Below are 22,243 nucleotides of genomic sequence, written 5' to 3'. Positions count from 1 at the left end.
TCAGACGCTGTTAGGGTTGTAACAGAGCATGTTCAGTTGCAGGTTCTCATCCCAGTGTCTGAGGATGATGAAGAGCTGGTTGGCAGCAGCCTTGATGGAGGCTAAATCTCGACCTTCCGGGATGTCCTGCGCACTCATCCACATGCTGGCCTTGGCCGCCACCAGTTCCCACTCTATGAAATAACTGGCCGAGCTGTGCTCCAGCCAGGCGAGGGCCACAGCGGTGGCCCACAGCATGCTCTCAGGGTTCAGCATCCTCTTTAGCACGCCACCAGGTGACGCTCCTTCAAGGCCCCCGGACCCAGAGCTCCGACCACTGTCCCCGGTGGAGTGTGGGGAGACCGGGGGCTCAGCAGCACAGGAGGGACCTCCCAGTGAGGAAGGAGAAGACTCCGTCCAGGCGCTCCGGGGCAGATGAGAGGGGCTGGAGATGCCGACAGTTTGCTCTGCTGGTGGTTGATATGTTTCTGGCTCACACTGTGGTTTGTGATCTGCGCTCTCAGCGCGGCGGCTGCTGGAGTGAGACAAGTGGCCCAGGCTGTTGCGGTGGCTGGTGAAGGGGGACGTCCACTTGAGCTTGTCCATGGGAACATTAATGGCGTCACACAGAGCTGTGTCCAGAGGAAACGCTCCACACGCCAACTGCAACAACACCTGCAGGGAAGATGGTCACACGTTCGTCTCTCCTGACAAATCTACTGTCCGTTCGAATTGGAATCCATCAGAAACATGCAGGCTGACAGATCTGTATAGATTTGTTACCCACCACAGGGATGTAGTCTTTGTTCTCGTTGTCACTTTCTCCGATTGAATCACCGGACCTGCTGTGAGATCGACACATGAAGCCTTTGGCCGCTCGGGTCAGGAGACGAGTCCTGCTGAGGGCCAACCTGACGGGGGAGAGGACAGTGAATCACAATGCACAACATGTGCAGCACACGGCCGTTCAATTCAATCTGCTGCTCTCACCAGGAAGGCAATTGTTTCTTTTTGAAAATAGATTTACATACAGTTTAAATAAAAACAATTGAGGGCAGTGATGAGTGCTAGTTGTCATGTCAACGTGCTAAATGCAAAGATAGGCTGTGAATAAAGATGGAGGACACGTAGAGTAGAATAACTCGTTCAAACCAAACTTACTGGAAAAACAAACACAAACTAGCTAAAATGAAAGAAACTATATTTGGGAAAATGTATTTAACATGTACTTTCAGTTTTTACTTTAGGTCCCTCTGCCATTGAGGAGAAGACAGGGGGGGCAATGAAGCTTTTTGGGGAGCAATAATGTCATCCATCTTTATATAGAGTCCATTTTCATCCTTAAAGCAGCTGTTTTTTGTTTATTTATTGTTGTCAACAGTGTATTTAGGATAAATTAGGATTATTGAGCCCTGAGCACCGTCTGAGAAAGCTGCCAACTCCAGCTTCTTATCTTGGTTTTAAAAAATCATAATTACATGGTCCTGACTGGTCATAAAAGAGTTTGATTACTCTAACCTCGATGGAGCATTCTCTAAAAGTCAAAAGAATCGGATGTCAAAGTGCAGCGAGTCTCTTCCTTGTGACCCAGTTGTTAAATAGAGCTGAAGTTCCTGCACTCGCTCACGCAGCAGGAACACAACCTCAACACATCAGTGCTGCCAGCGAGTGTCCAATCACCCACCTGGCAGAAAAAAGGCTCTCCACCGATTTCTGTGATTGGTCCGAGGTCACAGACGGACTCCTCTGGGCGGCTTGGAGACAGAGAGACAGAGTTAGACAAGAGACGGAGAGAGAGAGAGACACAAGCGGCAGCTGTGGCTCTCTCTATTTTGTTCTCAGCGTGAGTGTCAGGGAATAAAGGCGATGGAGGATGTTGCACCTTTTGAAGCCCCATGAGACAAACAGTCATTAGTGAATATGGGCTTTAAAAATAAAATGAGATCAATTGAAAGAGCTACAACACTTCCACTGAGCTTTAAGAGCAACGGTATATCCTCCACCAGCTTTGTCTCCTCCGCAGGTGAAACACGTCTGTGTGTTTGAGCCTTTGTGGCTTTTTATAAAAAAAAAAGGGTCCAGGCAGCATTCGTCAATAGAAGCAACGGAACTATGTCGATTCCTCTCATCACTTACAAGACGAGGGACGACTGAAATGTCAATAAGCTCATGTTTCACCTCGGGAGCGACACAACGACGATGCAGAGGAGCCGACACGGGGACAAGCATCCAGCTCCTGTCGGGGGGGGATGTGCTGCACTCACCCTCTGTGAAGCTGCATCTCTCCCAGCCAGAGGAGGAGGGGGTGCTGCACGGAGAGACGCCATCCTCTCCACCTGAGACACAACATCACATCAGGTCAATTAATCCCCTGTAATTCTCAGAAGCCACATGGACATTGTTGTGTTGTTGATAAAAGAAAAACAGACACGCTCATGGGAACATACTGGTGCAGCCCCCCCCCCCCCCCTCCCCTTGTATCTGTGCACCTTCTTTTTTAACTGGCACATGTTCACCAGTGTGCTCGTCGTGCTGCTTCCTGTTGCCATGCCACCACTGTGAAACCAGCTCATTTAAAGCGCGGTGCCCTTTTGCAGAAGTTGAAGTATTTTTTTTTTTATTGTAAAGCAGGAGGCAGCTCCCTGACGCTGTTCAACACCTCACAGCTCCCGGTGTTTGCAACCTTTTCATATTTCATGTGAAGACATTTTAATAAGAGCCTTAGTAAAACTTCTATTAAACCTCCATCTGCTGCTAAACTATTTGAGATATATAAGAACGCAGCCTACTGTTGGGCAGCGGTTGGATGTCCTCAGCTTCCTGCGACATGCCGCCGGACTGCGAGCGACCCAGTCCGATGGAGTAGCCTCGGTTCTTCCTGCTCCCCGAGCGAGAGCCGGAGTGTGAGCCCTTCTTCAGACCTTCTGCCGAAAGCAAAATTCAATTCTCAAACTGAAATCACAGTTTAGTCAAATCCCCCCCCCCAACTGTGTCAGCAAACCGCATGGGGAGAAGTCAGAGAGATGTTCTTGTGATCACAGATGTTTCCTTTTCTGCTCCAGAGGATGAAATTCAGCCCGAAGCAAAACCAACATTTAAATCTAATATTTTACTTTGTTCAGCTTTTCTTAATATTTATCCAAGAAAGCTGAAATACTCAATTTAACTTAAATGTTCAAACATGGTGGAGAGGACCGAACAATGAGTTTCCTACAGGTTTATGAATCAGTGTGACTTACCGGGGTTTAAGTGTTCAATGCACGTCTGTAGATACTCGTTAGTGTCCAGGTCGATGGGAACGAACGCTGTGTATTTGCTCAGTATATTGCAGGATTTGCTGGTGTGAATCGCATAATGCTGGTACTTCCTGCCAGAGCCTGGGAATGACAATGAGTGCAAAAGTGATTATTTAGCATTGGCATCAGACTATGTGCAAGAATAACACAATTACAATCATGTTGCATATTCATAACCTTCATACAAATTAAAGGAACGGTTTGACATTGTGGGAAAATTTGCACCAAAACTTTAGATGAGACGATAAATGAAACTCTCATATCTATTCGTTTACTTTAAAAATGACTTTAACGACACAACATTCTCACGTAACCCTAAAATAATAAAATTGCCGTATTTCATGAATCAAGAATGAAACTGCTCCTTTGAGTTTTTATTTCCCACACTTCAACGATTATGTGAAAACAAGCAGATTAGAGATAACAGCTTAATATAAAAGAAAATTAAACCGACAAAAGCACGAACATCCAAACTCTTTAAACTCTTGGTGCTGGACAGAAGTGACGATTAAGGACCTGTGCCCCAAAACGCCCGGTAGATCAGATATAACCGCTTGTGGGAGCATCATCTGTTGTGCAAACATTTCTCATTTTCTCCTCCTGCTCCATCATTGCAATTCCGTCCCCAGATCTCCCAGTTAACGCTTGAATGCAGCCACACAGATCTCACCGTGCTCGATCTCACACTCTTTGTCCGCCATGTGCTCGAAGTCGTGTATGATGGAGTGCCCGGCCAGGTGGTGGAAGGTCTCGTTCCACAGCTCCTCGTGAACCTTCTCCTCGCGCTCCCGCCCGTTCAGGTACGGCTCGATATCGAACACCACCTCCCACTTCACGGGCTTCCCGCTCAGCAGCCCGGACACCACGGCCTTGCAGTCGGCCCTGTGCTGGTTGGCAGAGCCCAGTACCGACACGTGGGTCTCCTGTGGTGTCTCTGCTTGACACAACTGGTGTCCATAACCGTCTGAAACATCAAAGGAACAAGATGCAATCCCTTAATTAGCGTCTGTGGTTGACAGTGTTTTCAGATCTTCTTTCCTACGACTTTCCTTTGACAAGATGCACGAGATAAGAATATGTTTTCAAAGCGTTCCCTGTCTATGCCTCAATCCCAATATGCTAACTTTGCTAGCTATGTTATTATAATGCCATTTATAGTTACGTCATCGCAACGTTATTTATAGCATATGATGATTGAGCTAATTAACCTGGAGATCATGTCTCTAATCGTATTGGTTGCAAAAGTTATTCAATTATTTCACTTAATGACCTCATTTTGTGACCTCATAGTGAGGTCATGAAGACATCATTACTCCAATATGATTATCAAAGATAATAATTTGTTCAACCTGTATAATCTTTAGGTCATATCTGCAGTCCTATAAAATGCTAAGATACCACAGCATTTATTTTAGCTGTGCATGACGTGATATATTTAACTTCCTCGTAACGTAACTTCATATGACATTTATAAAGTTTTATGATCAAGATCAGCTTAAGATTGTGTCTCTATTTTTTGCGGTGATGTTTGTAAAATGTGTTTTTCTCTGACTGTTTTTTGTCGACCTTGACCTTTAACCGATCAGCTCCAAAAAGTGAATCACCCGGAGATAAACTCTGTAGTAATAATCCAAGTGTGGGAAAAATCTGTCCGTGCATTGTAGAGTTGTTTTGGAAACATACAAACACACAAACACACAGACACACAAACTCTGGGGGTAAAAACAATACCCTGCTTCCGGCTGTGCTGGCACACAGAGCTTTAAATCCATTATGATGGTTTTTGGTTTGAATAAAAAGGTAATTTAATTGCCTCAGTTCTTCTATCGTTACTTTCATTTGCTTATTCACGTCACATCATTTTAAAAGAACAGTTCTGGGAACTCATCGCTTTCTTTGTGACATTTCCAGGAGGAAATCAATGCCACTCCTTTGTCCGTCCATTAAATATGAAGCTACAGACAGAAGCCACTTAGCTTATTATAAAGCAATTTCACTCAATGTCAGAGTTTTGGGGATGCAACGCATAACTGCTATGATTTCATTATCAAGTCCTTTTATAATAAAGAGCTGAATACATTCAAACAAAGATGATGTCTATTTAAAATCATATGACAACTTTTCTGAATGTGTATCATTTAAAAAAGATCTGGATTAGGTCTAATTCAGGAAAAACAACAAATTCATAAGAAATAAAATCCACTAAATTTGAGAAAAATCCAGATTCATCATAAAAAGGGATTTAAATCTGTTTCACATCAGTTTGTTCCTGCTTCATTTTGTCCGTTCTCTCCGTCTCCAGATCCACAGACACACACTGCGGTTGATAACCTGATTTAATTTGCTCCGTTCAGTCGAGGTTCCATATCAGCTCTGTATAACATGATATCTGTAATAGCTCTACGCCCTCAATTTAGGATGGGAGGCAGCAGTGGGAAATTGACCTGAATGAGGAGCTAAGTAATGACCGATGGGAGGTTTCTCAACAGGCAGACATGAATCCTCGTATAGAGCCCGATGCCCTTTACCTAAAACCCAACCTGCAGAACATTTCCACCTGTTTTATTCCTGCTTCAACTTCGGCACATTCTGGGAAAGTATATTTGATGCTTGCATTTATATATTTCGAAGAAAACTCTCTTCTAATCCCTTGCGTCCCAGAGGTTTGCTCTTTTAAAGGCAAAGCTCCGGTGGTTATCAGGTTTACCTCCTTAATTGTAGAAGCAACAGACTCAAAAGGTGGATTAGCGAAAATGTGTCTCCCGATATCAATTAATTCATTAAATTTAAAAACAAGCAACAATTTATGAATATCTGGATTCCCTTTCTACAATATGATGAGAACCAGCAAACTCTTAACCTCTCAACGTGGACATCGGAGAAGATAATCAGAGATATGAAGGAGGACATTGGATACAACATGGACGGGCTGCTTTGAGGATCCTCTGTCGGGGAACATAACAACCTGCAGCTGCTGGTGGATCGTTGTGGGAGGGATGGGATTATATGAAACTTGTGTGTACTTGTAGATTCTCTCATAAGCAAATAGAACTATTAAAATGTTAACAACATCAATTTATATGTGATGTTAAGAATGTTTTATTGCATTCATTTTAGAATTCAACATTCTTTATGGTCATTGACCTGTGGAGAATAATACAATTAAACTGTAATGACCCTGAGATTAAGAAAACTCTGTGAAATATTAGAAGAATAAATACAGGGAATAGTATACAAATAGAAAAGCACTCAGAGTACATCCACCAACAGTCCCTGATGGAAATACTTTTTAATTCACTAGATCTATGGGTTGAGACAGACAGCCGGATGGACGGATAGAACAATTTAGATAGATAGATAGATAGATAGATAGATGGATAGATGGATAGACAGATAGATAGATAGACGGATAGACGGAGAGACGGATAGATGGATAGATGGATAGATGGATAGATGGATGGATAGATGGATAGATGGATAGATAGATAGATAGATAGATGGATAGATGGATAGATGGATAGATGGATAGATAGATAGATAGATAGATGGATGGATAGATGGATAGATGGATAGATGGATAGATAGATAGATAGATAGTTAGATAGATAGATAGATAGATGGATCGATGGATAGATATATGGATTGATGGATAGATAGATAGATAGACAGATATAAAGATAGATAGATAGATAGATAGATAGATAGATAGATAGATAGATAGATAGATGGATAGATGGATAGATGGATAGATAGATAGATAGATGGATAGATAGATAGATAGATAGATAGATAGATAGATAGATAGATAGAATGATAGATAGATAGATAGATGGATAGATGGATAGATAGATAGATAGATAGATAGATAGATAGATAGATAGATTGATAGATAGATAGGTTTTCATGAATAACAGTTTGGCTTGTAGCTTCACCTGTGTCTCCTCCGCTGCTGCCGACAGACGGGCTGTCAGTGGAGGATCTGGACGCTTCCTCCCCAGCTGTGTTCTGAGCTGCTGGCACCAAGCCGCCGCTGCTGATGCTGCCGGGCAGAGGATCGTCTTGTGGCTGCAGAGGGAAACGAGGCTCAGAGTCGGCTTCCTGCTGAGGGAGCGGCCGCGGGCAGATGGCAGGACGCCCTCTGGAAGACGAGGCGCACAGGCTCGCCAACTGTGGCTGAAAACAAGATCGATTTTCTCAGTGTAGAATACCGGGGTTCTGTCACAGATTTTAATTACACACGAAACCTCATCCACTGAATTTACTTTAATCTGCTCGTGTGCTGAAAAACAAAACATCCACTTGGATGGATGAACTGATTTTGGAGGTCGGAGGTCACTGTGATCTCATGTTCGTTTTCTTCAGGGATAAAACTGTTTCATATCTAAAATGTAATTTCCTGCAGCTTCACCGGTTAGTGGAGGCAGTAACTCTAGTTCTTCAATTTGTGTAAAAATAAAGTAACTGTTTGCTCATGATAATTAGATTTGGATTGATTAAGCGCGAAGTGAGGGCAAATAATCCTCAGCTGCGTTTTGCAGGGAGAGGATATCATTTCTTCACAGCCTGCTGAATTCTGTTTAATTATATTAGGACGCGACCTGAGAAATTTTCAGACTTAATTATAAATCATAGATTTTCTGCTTCATTACTGAACAGAGCCCATTAGCTTGTTCTTGCTCATACACCAGAGCAGACAAGGGCCGGCTCTCTGTTTAATTTGCCAGTACAGTCTGAATACAAATTAAATTTTTCCAAATACAAAATTAGATTCCTGCTGCCGGATGGCGACTGTGGGTAATGAGTCTATTTATGTATCTAACATATACAGCACATGCTTTATTGTAATGATTCATGAAATCTCTGTCGGGGCTAGATTTACAAATTAAATCAGTGTAATTGTAGACCAGAGCTGTAACGTGGATCACACCTGGTAGTCCTTCTTCCACTGGGCCTCGTGCTCCGGACTCATCTGGCCGATCAGCTCCTGGACCTTCGCTCTCCTCAGGGGATTCTTGGCCACCACAGAGCTGGGGTCGCTGGGGGTGAACACCTTCTTCGCTGGGTTGTAGTCGATTATCTGGTTGGTGCTGTACGCCCGTCTCCTTGGGGACGTCTTATCCAACCCTGAGGTTTTTTATTAGAGATGGAAAATATTGAAAACAAACTATATTCCATCCAACCATTGAAAAATAAACATTCAGTGCAGCTCTGAAGACTTGAAACGACAGATTTCATTTTCATAGACTTTTTCTAGTGAAGTCGTCCCCTTGTGGTCACTTGAGAGAATACAGGCACTTCAGCGTTAGCTTCACTTTCCGGACCTGAAGTCTCGGTAGCAGGTTCTTACCCGTGGTGTCTTGTTCCGTGGTGACAGGGCTGCCGTCGGTCATGGAGTCCTGGTAGGAGTCATACAGAGGCCCGGAGAGCGCCTCCCTGTCCACGCTCATCCTCCCCGGGTCCTCCTCTTGAGAGTGGTAGAACACGGAGCTGGCTGACTCGGTGGAGCGCATCATGCTGTAGCGCCTCCTCTTGTCCTGTAGGGGGACACATCCAAGACAGAAAAAAAGACGCCAACTTTGCCTTTATCTTACTCGGAACTGTTATATTACATTTCATTATTCTTGTTTATTTTCTAAAACTCCATAATATGAATAAATATAAATAGCCTCATTCAACTTTTTTGTCTTCGATCTGTTTTCCTTTACCGTAAGACCAGGAATAGACGTGCATCAATTTTCAAAGTGTGTTTATACACAATGGACCACAGGACTCTCCCTCTCTGCTCCCCCTCTCCTTTTCTACTGACCTCCATAATATTATCAGAAGAGGATTCGCATCTGCTACAGCAATTTCAGATTGCTGTAATATCTTCGGCTGCTATGTGTGTCGCAGGGACGATAATACTCGCTATGTTATTGCTTATCGAGTTATCAGTTCAAGGCTAAAAAGGACCATCATGCCACTGGGAAATGTCCCGGTGGCCTGATGTGCTGTCCGACACTGAGCTCAGCCCTTTCATCTCCACTGGGATGGACTTCAAACACGTTTTAGAGGAAACTGAAAAGTGAAGTCACTGAAAATAGCATGAAAAAAGACATGGAGCAATCACTTCTCACCGAGCGTCTTCCACTTACAGATTTGGGATTGACGTGGTAACGGGTGGTGTCACAAACCACGCTGTACCCGATCAGCCTGTCCCCAGGGAACAGGAAGGTGTTGCCCACAGGAGACAGCAGCACTTCTTTGGTCTCGGGGAAGAGCCACTCGATGGAGATGTCGCTGAGCACCGGAGACATGGTTTTCTTCAGGGACTTTATCATCTGTGGAGGAATACAAAAATATATACTTTCAGACATAAAACACAGCTTCCTTCTGACCCTTACACGCCATTACATTACCCAGAATGCCTCTTAAGTGGCCCCTCAGAATAGCTCTCTGTCGTTAGACGAGTACCTTGGGTTGCAGCCTCTCGCCCTCCGCCAGGAACTCCGCCGTCCCTCTTGAGACGGTCGCCAGCCCCTGCACCAGCCTCCTGCAGGCGTTCTGTCCAATGCCGAACGTGAAGCACCTGCACAGACACAGAAGTGTAATGTGTCAAAGAACCCAATGTGCATTTTGATTTATTCCATTTAATCTAATTGTTATAGATACACATCTTTGCATAAATAGTTATTACCTGGTATGTAAAGGCCTGCCGTGACAATGTGGAACCTTTAATAATTTGTCCTGTACCTCTATATGTCCACTTTTCGGGGACCCCTCATTACGATGTGTCTCCCACTTCGAGGTACGTACCATTTTTGGTGATACAAGTTTTTGTGTGTTAGCTTTTGTAGGCTCCGGCCAGCGCAGACATCGCTCGACTCCATCGAATTCACGTGCACACATCGTTTTAACGAGATGCAGTGGAGATATATAAATTAAATTAGATGGATATAGCTTGGGGATCTCCACAGGCAGGATGGGACCTAAATGTCACTTTCTAATATTAAACTCCACACATGGATTATCCCCGTTGTCTGATCTCGTCTCTGACTGGCTGTGCTGATTTGTAAGCATGGCGTGATAATGACCCGGGGAGTGTTGGCGAATGGGCACGAGCTCCGTGCTCTAATGCAGTCGTCTGCGGGCAGGCAGCCATTAAGAGGGAGAAGACAAAAAGTCAATTATCTCCAGTGTGACTCAGGAGAGGGTTTCACAGTGTGAGACTCCGATGGAATTATTTCCCTGACAGCTGCCGTCCACATTGCGCGGGGAGCGTTCACTCGTCCTTATTCCGTTGTGTTGTTTTAATCTAAAACTGAGCTCGCACAAATGTCGGCACAAATTCCTTGCAGTGAAATATGGTGTTTGACTCGGACACAACATAAGCTGTGTGATTTCATTTTGAAAGGATTACGGCTCCATAACCAGGTGTTGTGTTTAAGTCCCCGACAATCCCTGGATGTGATACTTGTGTATGTCGGTGAGCTCAGCTTTTGCTATTTGCATAATGGGTATAAACAAAAGAGGAATATATATTCATTAACATTTCTCTGCTTGTGCCATTACTGCTACATTGCTTCTCAATAAGCTTACATCTGATTCATTTAGTCTTAACCCCGGTACCTTAGAAACATGTTAATGTACATATGTGTAGATACAAATCCCATCTTAATCAAATTAGCTCCTTCAAGGAGTTTTTGCTTTCACCCAAGTCAATTTGTTTGTTGTTGTTTGTTGACGGCTTGTAAGGAAGATTATGCAAATATCTCTAAAAGGATTTCAAAGAACCCTTCGGATATCTGTGCAGATCTGGATCAGCAAGTTGTTTTTTTCAAACAATCTGGCACATCATAACAACCTCATGTCTGTGAGTGTGTGAAATGCGATGCAGCCTGATTGACCTGAGGGCGTCTGTTGGGCCTTGGCGGAGGCATGTGCTCGCCTGAGTGACATTCTACATCTGCAATGTGTTTGTGTGTTGAACCGTGTCGTCCTTTATTCCACCGATCCGGCACAGGGACGGCACTCGCCTGCTGTAGCGAGCGTGTCTGCGGACCAGCTCGATCACTTTGCCCGTGTTGCTGACGGCCCCGTCGGTGAGCAGGAACAGCAGGCGGGGGTGTCCGCTGAACGTCGGCTGTCGCAGGATCCAGGTGAGCGGCGCCAAGACGTTGGTGCCCCCCATGTCGGCTCGGATCTTCCTGACATACTCGCACGCCAGGGACACGGCCTCCTGGGTTTAACGTGGCACGGAGGAGAACATGAAAAGAGAAATTCACAGTTGCTTTCGTTCAATTAACAGAACACCATCGTGTCTGTAACTCGCATATCTCAAGAACCGCCCGTCTTACCAGCTTCACACTCCAAACTTTGGAAAGCAGCTTTCTGTGCCGACTGATTTAAAAGCTTTGCCAAAGAGCTGTAAGCTACGAACTTGTGTCAGTACGTGTGTTAGTGCAGCACAGAGCTCCTTTACCTCCTCGTAGTTCTGGCTGGTCGTGAACAGCGACTTGAACGTGGAGCCGAAGCCGATGATGTTGAAGAGGCAGCCGGGCACCAGGCTCTTCAGAATCACCACCATGGCGTCCTGAGAAAGAGATGAAGAGCACGTCCAGAGAACAGAGCAGAGCAGAGGCTGTGAAACCCGACCTTCTGACAGAAGAAACCAACTCTGCTGCTCATTAGGGGCCTGGTGTCCTGTTGGAGTGTTTGATCACTGCCTCTGCAATTCAACTACATGTCCCGATGGAAGCACGATGTTCTGCTGTCATCACCGAACAGCAGATTCTCTCGAGGAGGTGAGAGAAAGGTTATACTCTAGAATTACATCCGTCACTGTCTCCTCTACAGCAGTTTCCAGAAGAATAACACTCGTCTCAACCTTTATGTATTTAGAGGATGAGCAGAAAGATCTCATCGGCCAGACCATCAAGAATAAAGCAACTCAGGCACATAGAGAGAGGGAAAAAAATCATTATATATGTAATGATCCAGCTGTTCTGTGAGAGTCCCTGTGAGATCAGTGGGAACGAGAATAGCTCTGAGTCGAGTGCGTACCATTAAATCAAATCACAGCTCACAGATAAGCCCACAAAATGCAGTTCGTATCTATCAAGCCAATGTGGAAGAATGATTAAAGAGACTAAACAAGATTACCCTTTATATTTTGATTCCAAATTCAGATTTGTTTTGAGGATCGACACCAATTTGTACGAAATCATGGAAAATGTCAAGAAAAAAACTCTCAATGATAAAGGAAGTGATGAATATTTCCTGAATCTGCTCCCTGATCCGGATCCGCACCAAATCTTAACAGTTGAATAGTATTTGCCTAAACCTAACTTCCTTGTGGGAGGTAACAATAACTGCAGCTCATACCTCCACCAAGGTTAACGCCATGTGTTGTTGGAACCGAAACCAAAATGAAAGTGGTGAAAAAATAAGGCTGAGAACAGAAAAGGCTCCTTTGATTTAAAGCCAGAGCAGGTCACCGATGAATGGAACCGGCTGCTCAGTAGTTATTTTGTGATCCTGCCGATAAAAATAAACCAATAAAACAAATGGACAAGGGGGTGAAAACATAACCTCCTTGGTGCTGATATATATTCGGCACGTCCCCAGCGCCGGGCTCATCCGGGCCCTGAGCCCAGAATCCTCCGAACGAGACACATCCAATATAAAACAGCCTGAGTCACAAACAAACATCACGTCACAGGGTCGGTGCACGAGCTGACAAACAACCAGCAGACATGTTCAATCACATGTCGAGCGTGAGTCTAGGTTTCTGGAATGAAAGCTCACATGAGCTCTGATGAAATGTGGAAGACTCAGTAGCAGCTGAGACGTTTGGCTGGTAGTGAATGATGTGTCTGATCGATAGTCCTGTGTACATGGCCTTCACACAGTTGGCTAACCACGTCTATAATCTGCCCAGACTGAGTGTTTGGCCGTGGCTCGGAGCCAAGGAAGCAATTACACAGCCTCTCATGCAGCCGCAGCTCTCCTGTCATATCACATCCGTCACGTGTTCTCTGGCTCATCGCTTTCAAAATCATGTTTACATTTTCTGTGTGTTTGGTTTGGACCCCGGAAAGTTCGGTGTAATCTGCAGATCATCATTTAGAGAAAGATCCATCTTTAAACTGCTGCTTGCGTGTGTGATGTGTTACAATTTATATGTTAACAGGCGTCTCACACACACACACACACACACACACACACACACACACACACACACACACACACACACACACACAGACACACACTGAGATCAAAATACCTTCACGCGGTTGATGTTGACCCCGCTCATGCTGCCGCTGCGGTCGATGAGGAAGATGAACTCGCCGTGCACCTTCCTCAGGTCGGAGCTGATGGACTTGAGGTCAGGACAGAAGTTCAGCATGACCACGGGGTTGTGGAGGATGTCCTTGTGGAGACGCCTGTGAATGACGTCCACCTGTGAAGACACACGGGGGGAACCAGAGGAAAGACCATTCGTTAGAGAGGATTTCACACGGGGACATAACAGGGATTTCCGTGAATGTGTGCAGGCTTTAATTTAACACTCAAGGAAGCCAGGAGATAAAAGAGGCAAGCGATGGGGGCGACAGACGGTGAATATCAATTATTGGAGATGTGGTGAGCCTTTTGGAGTGTTTCCATAGAAACTGTTTTTATGGCCAAGTGCTCTCGCTCCGTCTCCTGTTGGTCTGTTGGTCACTTAACGACCTCATCACCACCGAGATGTGGACACACAACTCTCTGAAGTAAAGGAGACAAAGCCCCTCAGCCCGGCGGCTGGAAAAAATAATAATACAGATGTGCTCCCCGGGCTGGAACGAGCGTGGCTTCCTTTTCTTTAAATGGGCTTTGAAAAAGTGATTTGGGGCAGGTGGCAATTATTTGGGTTCTACATAAAAGGAATGTTTATACCTCAGAGAAGTTATAGGCCTTTCTGTAGAGGTGCTCTTCTGAGTCACTTAGACTTTACACGTATATTAAGATTCAGATTAACACATGCACAGACACACTCATGCAGGTAGGGAAATTTAACCTCTGCTTTTGACCCATCTCGTGCAGGACACACAGAGCAGTGAGGGACCATGTACGGCGCCCGGGGAGCAGATGTTGGGGGAGTAAGGTGCCTTGCTCAGGGGCACTAGACAGGGTAGGGAGAATCCTCTTGGATTTTTGTACAGATCAATCCAGGTTTGTCTTTTTGTTGTTTCTCCATGGAGTCGAACCAGAGAAGAACCAGAGACCTTTCCTGCCCATAGTCCAGGTTTCTGCCACTAGTCCACTGCCTCTATGTAATAATCAACTTCTTCTATGACAAATGATTGCATATAATCAGGAAGAAATCACAGAGGCACTTAGAGCTGCAGGACTCGTCAATGAATCATTATGTTTTTGACGTTTTCTCCAGAATGTTAATTATCCAGTCATAATTGTCAGTGCAATCAATGGTGCAATGGAAACAGAAACTATTAACAGCTAATCCAGCCGACTCAATTTTCCAAAGTGTGAATAAATATAGTGTAAAAGAACAAGTGCTGTCTACATGTCCCTGATTGATAAATTGTGTTATAATGACATGTTATGTTTGGGTTAACAATAGTTGAGCTGTATCTACGTATATTTGAATAGTGGACTATGCTAAATTATGTTTCTATTGTAGGAATTACTTTTTTAACTTATTTTATTAATGCATTTACTCTTTTTATTGTTAGTCCCTTGGTTTGTCACAATAGACCGAGCACCTCACCCCCCCACCCCCCCCCCCACCCCACACCCACATGTTTTACATTGTGTCTCTGTGAATGTGACAAATAAATCAAATCCAAATGATTAAAACTTACCTCATCTTACTTTTCTATTTACCCTTCTATGGAAAGAAATACTTTTCATTTATAATGTTCTCTTTATCTTGGTGGATTTCCAAATAAAAATATTCAGCTCACGATATTTCATAAAATGATGGCCTCTGTTTTTACAATATAATAATATTTTACGACTCTTGTTCAGATGGGAGCTGATTCATGCACATAGTCATGTACTAGACTCGTATTGGACTCCCTCAGATTGCTAAGATAGAACAAAATAATGTGACACTATAAGAGGCCTCTGTGCAGGATGCTGTCGTGTGCTCTTCAATGACACTGCCTCCATATCATTGTCCTCGGCTCAGGTAAATGGGGCCGATGTCGATGACACACTCACTTTCCTCTCGTTGCTGGAGTCCTTCTTAGTGGCCTTGATGAAATCACCGCGGCCGTGCAGATACTCGTCGTACTCCTCCTGGGTCATGTCTCCGTTCTCCACGAGCACATGAGGCAGATGAGGCTCTGCGGGGACACAGAGGGTCAAGACAGACACGTAACTGGATGGGTTGCAGGCAGATTGGAAAGCAGATGGACGGGACCTGAAAGACCTGCAGAGGTGATCTGTGTAAACTCCAAATGAAGATGGGTCTGATGATAACGATGAGTTCAGTGGGGTGAGAGGATTCTGGGGATTTGGGATTGTTATTTCTCTTAAGTAACAGGAATCTGCATTTCTGCAAGAGACGTATGAAGTGTAGATTCTATTTTTATTGAAAGTTTATAGATTGAAAAGTATTTACTTGATAAAAAATGATTTAAAGAAGCAGACTGGAAAATTCCTAACACCACTGTTCTCTATTTGCCCTCATGTAAAGTTCATGTGAATCTTAACAATAAGAAATTGTTGATTTGTTTGTTTGTTTTTAAGTAAGATTACAGAAAAACTTCCGAAGATACGACCATGAAACTCGGATGCAGAATGGGTCTGGGTCTATCCTCTGGGGACCATGAACATCTGTACTGATCTACTGAAAACTGTTGAGCTATTTAAGATAGTAACATTGATTGTGAAATGTTTCTGTATATTATTTTAGCTAAAACTGAAAAACACAATCAATACTGATCCATCACATTTTTCTGCTTTCGACTGCGCAACAAGTATTCAGCCTTCATGTTACTTATATGTCCACAATGATTTTTTACAAGTCTGATTTATTATTATTTTATTAATTGTACATTTCTTTGGTAATTATATATTTTATTCTACTCTATCTTTATCTTACTATAATAACTGTTCTGTCTTTTTTAATACTTACTTTACTAATTTGTTTTGCTGCTATAGAGCTTCCCTGCAAAAGTTGTTTATACTATTATACTTATTTGATGATAAACATCTTGAGACTTAAAGTACTACTGATAAAAAAATTGGGTGATAAGATCAATAAGTTCATAACCTCTTCGTGTTAACTCCCCGACTGGTTTTGACTGATATCTTTCATTGTTTCAACAGTTTGACCATTAAGGACAAGTCTTAAAATAACAAACTGTGTCTTGTATTAAACTGGAGGCTGGATGAGACAGTTTGTGTTTCTGGCTGTTAACGGATGATCAAAACAGACTTCTGGTTTTCTCTGGGTTTGTTCCTGGCACACACTCATGCCTGTGACGCAGCCGTATATCCTCCATCTCTCCCGATGTTGTGACTGAAACTCCAGCGGCGGTCTGAGCTGAATTAAATCGCTGGGCACTGGCTGCAGGTCAGTTTGTGAGCAGAGGCCTCGTCAGAGACGTATTAGATCAGCGAGGCCGAGGCTCATTGCCGGCTCTGGGAGACGAGTGGCCCACTCACACTGGCCTGGAGGTCAAGGCAGCGGTGAGGGACAGAAAAAAAAAGAAAAAAGGCCTGGCACTGCACACCCACACAATGGAGACCGAGCGCACTGGTATGTCACACAATAACAACAGGAGGGCCTTTTATTCCAGTTGAGACACTTGTTAACACAATGTGAGGCCGTGAATCACCTCTCCACTGATCTGATTAGTTGTTCAACAGGGAAAACATGGTGTACAAGAAGCTTCTCTCTAGATATTTTACTTTCAAGAGACAAGAGAAGCATTTTGAATTGCATGTGTATGAGTTTGGAAGCCGTTCACCTACCGCTGGGGTAGATGAGGATGTTGACGGGGCAGTCGTACGTGTATTTGTCCGCCAGAGTGACGACCACACTGGTGGCAGAGCGGGCCAGAGGGTCAGCGTCTGCTCGGATGGCGTGAGACGGGCTCTCCACACCTACACAGAGTGGAAACCCAACAGGCAGATCAACAACCAGCGGCAGCTTCACCGTCCTGTGACAACAACTGGTAACAAACCAGCAGGAGCCTCGGAAACAACTCGTAATTACAGATCATCGTCACAGTGAGGCTTTCGAGTGCTGTCGCAGTTTGAGAAAACATGAAGAATAAATTATCAGTAATTATGCACCGTTATATAAAGATGTCTGTGATGCTCAAACCACCGAGTGGTCAGGTTTGAAGGAGAAACCTGTGAGCTCAATGAAACGTACCACTTTAATGTTTTTAGGATAAATGTGATGCTACAGTGGGAATATGGCAAATGTAGCATAAAGACTGAAAACAGGGAGAAACAGCTGAGCAACTAGTTCTCCCAACAATAATTACTAACATATAATTATAATAAATAGAATTAAATGAATAACTGTTGAAATATCTAAATAAATAAATGTGGAAATAAAGAATTTGCCTTTTTCATCACCTATCTAATACATTATTTGATTTATTTTTGATTTATGTATGACACTATTGTTTTTGTCCATCATTTTCTAAAGTTCACCGGTTGTGGTTTTACAGGAGTTGAATCTGTAATCATCATTAAGGAGCTTTAAAGGTGCCGGTCGGTGGTTTCTTTTTTTTAGTTTAGAACAGAGCAGATCTTTATAATAACAACAATAACACAATTTATGTGACCGATTTCTAAATGTGTGTGACATTTGTGAAACTGAAAGTGTTTTGTCTTCAGCACCTGATTGGAAGCCAAGTTTCCTGCGTGGGATAATAAATGACTGAATACTAAAACCACTTCCAGGCTGCGGCTCCACACTGAACAGCCATGAGAGTGGTGTCCAATTCAACCCTTGAATGAGCATATTTAAAAAAATATCCAACCTCCCTTTATTCCAGCAGTTGTAATATAACAGATTTATGTCATCAAAACCCACTTCAGCTCAGTTTTTTTTTTGTCTCCATCACAATTGTCTCGCAGCACAGACCTGAACAGCTTGATTACAGTGAATAGCTCAAGTGATCAGGCTGATTGTAGCATTATAACAAAATCAGAGGTTTGCACTTAAGGAGAAATGGTCAGTTCTCTGACCTGCGAGGAGGTAAGGAGCGCGTATCTCCAGCTGGAAGTTGAACTTGTAGTCCATGGAGTTGATGGCCTCCTCCTCCAGCAGGGAGGTCAACCACAGCTGGGGAGAGTTGGGGGTTTGATCGTGAGGACTTGTGGCACAGGGATGTCTGTCCCGCCTGAAAGAGGCAAAACAGAACCATATTAAAACTGAGCCATCTTGATGCAATATAGAAAATATCATTTCCATCTACACTTATTTCTATTTGAGGCATAAACACTCAGAAATCAATTTTGAACCTGCAATAAGGAGTAATGTCAACAATTATCGCTCTAATTGGTTTATTAGGTTGTTTTTCTTACGGTCTGGAGAAGTTCGGGGACAGTCCCTGCTCCTCGTTGATCGTCCTCTGTACCCGAGGTGTGCACACCGGTGGGGAGGACACCCGGATGCCCCCGCTGGGCAGGGTGGACAGCTCCGAGGAGGTACTGACCAGAATGTGGACCGTCTCCATAGGAGGAATGATTCCAAGGTTAACCACCAACACCGTCCTCTCCAAATCCTCATCCAACACTATGTGTCCTGGAACGGCAGACTAGATTAGCATTTGTTTAACTTGAATGAAAGTGAGGCTATCAGAACTAAAGTAAAGTTGTCCAGGAAGAGCCTGGAGCTGTAACTGATGTCTGATACCCTCCTTGATTTATTCTAATCCCTGAGCAGCTCTCACTCCTAGAATACTGATTTTACATTTCACTGATTTATGTAGAGAGCACACACAGGCTTCACCTTCGGTTGTAACTCAGACAAACCTCTCGAAAGTCTGTAAACAACTGAGGCGCCCACAGCAAGGGATCCTAAAGTCGATGACTAATATTAAGAATGAAGCAAGCAAGGCAGTTGTTTGTCTAGACAAAAGGGAGTTGTGTTATCACTGCTTTCTTTAAAAGACTAAGATTTATAAATCTACAGATGGTATTTATATTTACTGTAATTGTAAAATACCAGAGCATTTGAATTTGACATCTCTAATCTCTATTTAGACCCATAAAGACTGTACAGATTTTCATGTAATGGAAATCTTAGAGAGCTGCTTCATCAATTCAGTCACATCTTTCCATAAATAAAATTATATTCTAAATAAAAGGGCCTGAATCAAAGCAGCAGATGTAGAGATATCCTGGCATTTAGTTACAGAGCAGTGGATCCTACATTTCCCATAATGCAACTCAATTAGGATAGACATATGGAAGAATGGATGGACAGACAGTGGGACGGACAGTTACATGGATGGATGGTTGGACAGACTGTTGGATGGATGAATAGACGGACAGTTGGACGGACAGGTGGATGTATGAATGGACAGACAGTTGGACAGACAGTTGGATGGATGAATAGATTGACAGATGGATGGATTGACAGACAGTTGGATGGACAGTTGGATGGATGGATGGACAGGCAGTTGGATGGACAGTTAGATGATGGATGGATGAATAGACAGTTGGATGGATGAATAGATGTACAGTTGGATGGATGGATGGACAGACAGTTGGATTGATTAATAGATAAATAGACAGACAGTTGGACGGACAGTTGGATGGATGAATAGACGGACAGTTGGACGGACAGTTGGATGGATGGACGGACTGACAGTTGGATGGATGAATAGATTGACAGTTGGATGGATTGACAGACAGTTGGATGGACAGGTGGATGGATGGATGGACAGACAGTTGGACGGACAGTTGGATGGATGGATGGATGGACAGACAGTTGGACGGACAGTTGGATGGATGGACAGACAGTTAGACAGACAGTTGGATGTATGGACGGACAGACAGTTGGATGGATGAATAGATTGACAGTTGGATGGATTGACAGACAGTTGGATGGACAGTTGGATGGATGGACAGACAGTTGGACAGACAGTTGGATGTATGGACGGACAGACAGTTGGATGGATGAATAGATTGACAGTTGGATGGATGGACAGACAGTTGGACGGACAGGTGGATGGATGGATGAACAGACAGTTGGACGGACAGTTGGATGGATGGATGGACAGACAGTTGGACGGACAGTTGGATGGATGGATGGACAGACCGTTGGACGGACAGTTGGATGGATGGATGGATGGACAGACAGTTGGATGGACAGTTGGATGTATGAATGGACGGCTCATCTCTCCACCACCAATAGAAAACCACATTGATTGGAGAGGTTTAACTCTCACCACTGCCACTCTGGAGGCCTCCATTAGACGCGTGGCAGCTGTCCAGGTAACAGTCCTCAATCTTTGCCTTGTCCTTGATCTGCAGTGTAATGATCTGACTGGATATCATCGCCTCGAACCCGACGACGATGGAGTTTTCCTCCAGGGGATAAATGAAGATCCCTTAAAAGGCAGAACCAGAGGAAGAAGTAAAAAAAAGAAAAAAGAAACGAGTGCATGAACCAGAGACAGCAAACAAGCAATTACACATCCAGTCAATAATAATCAGCTTTACAGCAGCATGCGATGGGTTTGAATTGATCCAGAGTGGCTACTACAGTGCAGTGTTCACTCACCCTCGATTGCATGATCCTCGATGTTTTCGTAGGTCATGGAGGCTGTCAGAGCCAGCGTGTAGCCCCTGACACAGGAAGTGATGTCAGAGACGCTGAGGGGCAGAGCGCTCTGGTTCTCCTTGTTAATGAGTCCAGGCATCGTGCTGGTTTTAGGATACTGGTTTGTCAAACGTGGGGGAAAAGGGAAAAATAGCCTCATGAGATAAGAATACTTCAGGAAGAATAGAATAGAATCCACACGTTGTTTTGTGTCAGGTAAATAAAGGAAAGACATTATACAATACGCATGTGTATGTATTTGCTAAACAATTAAATTCAAGTCAACTGTTATTTCATTACCTCCATTAAGACGGTTATATTATTATTTGTGTTTTTTTGTGTTTTTTATAAAAACCTGCCTAGCACCATGAAGGATGTGGTATGAGGGAGAAATCTATTAAATCCGGATCAGGGGGCAGATCCAGGTTTTTCTTTTTAACCTTCTTGGTATTTTTCTTGACATTTTCCCTCATTTCCCAGGGAATAATTTATGGATCTTGATGAAAAAAAATCAGGCGTGTTGAGAGGGCCGATATTTATGAGAGTGTGCATTTGTGATGCTTGAGTGTTTGAATTTAAATGTGGTTTCATAAGGGGACTGTGCTCTCTGAGTTTGTCTGATTATGAGCTGGATTACTAAAAAACTGCAAAATCATTTGCCTTAATTTTTGGAACAGATCTGGATAAACAGGCGGATTCAGGAGGTTTTTTTCCACTTTAACAGAGCGAAATAAGTCGTAGATAAACACCTTGGAGATCCGTCACATAAAGCCTCTTCCTGCTCCTTTTTGTGTGAGATCAGTGCAGCAGGTTCACAGGTTCTCCAGCCTCAGTACCCTATGACGTCAAACGAGCAGGTTCTCAGGGAAGGTGACAGAGGTGCTTTAAGTGTTTGCGATAAAGGTCAGAGCCATTAAACACATTTTATATGGTTCTTAACGCTGTATGTGTCAGTATTCAGCTCCATGTGAGACAAACAAAAAGAAACTTTAAATGTGTTTAGAATGCCCGGTGAGGAAGACAGCGTTTTCTAAGCTCAACAATAAAACGATCTGTTGCTCCGGGGCCGTGCTTCGTCGCTAATGTCGTCTCCTCCACCAGCAATCTTGGTTATGTGCTGTCAGAGGTCTGTGTCTGCTGCACCACCAGAGCCCCGGCACAGGCTTAATGGGAAGTGTTATGACGA

General features: G+C 43.8%; 1 protein-coding gene across 1 annotated transcript; it reads right to left on the bottom strand.

Moving 5' to 3' along the window:
- vwa5b1 (von Willebrand factor A domain containing 5B1) lies at nt 1-21,178 on the bottom strand. The gene is made up of 21 exons (XM_053425350.1): nt 21,019-21,178; nt 20,684-20,845; nt 18,813-19,032; nt 18,474-18,628; nt 17,241-17,372; nt 15,480-15,604; nt 13,540-13,716; nt 11,737-11,847; nt 11,291-11,493; nt 9,729-9,843; nt 9,410-9,595; nt 8,623-8,809; nt 8,203-8,399; nt 7,208-7,448; nt 3,946-4,239; nt 3,219-3,356; nt 2,769-2,903; nt 2,244-2,315; nt 1,664-1,733; nt 767-890; nt 1-654 (listed from the first exon to the last, which is right to left on the bottom strand). The coding sequence occupies exons 1-21, from the start codon at nt 21,155-21,157 to the stop codon at nt 1-3; spliced, it is 3,837 nt and encodes a 1,278-aa protein (XP_053281325.1). The 5' UTR covers nt 21,158-21,178.
- Nucleotides 21,179-22,243: the final 1,065 nt, after the last annotated feature.

This window comes from Pleuronectes platessa, chromosome 6 (genome assembly GCF_947347685.1).
Source record: "Pleuronectes platessa chromosome 6, fPlePla1.1, whole genome shotgun sequence".
Taxonomy (NCBI): domain Eukaryota; kingdom Metazoa; phylum Chordata; class Actinopteri; order Pleuronectiformes; family Pleuronectidae; genus Pleuronectes; species Pleuronectes platessa.
This window is presented reverse-complemented; position numbering and strand designations above follow the sequence as displayed.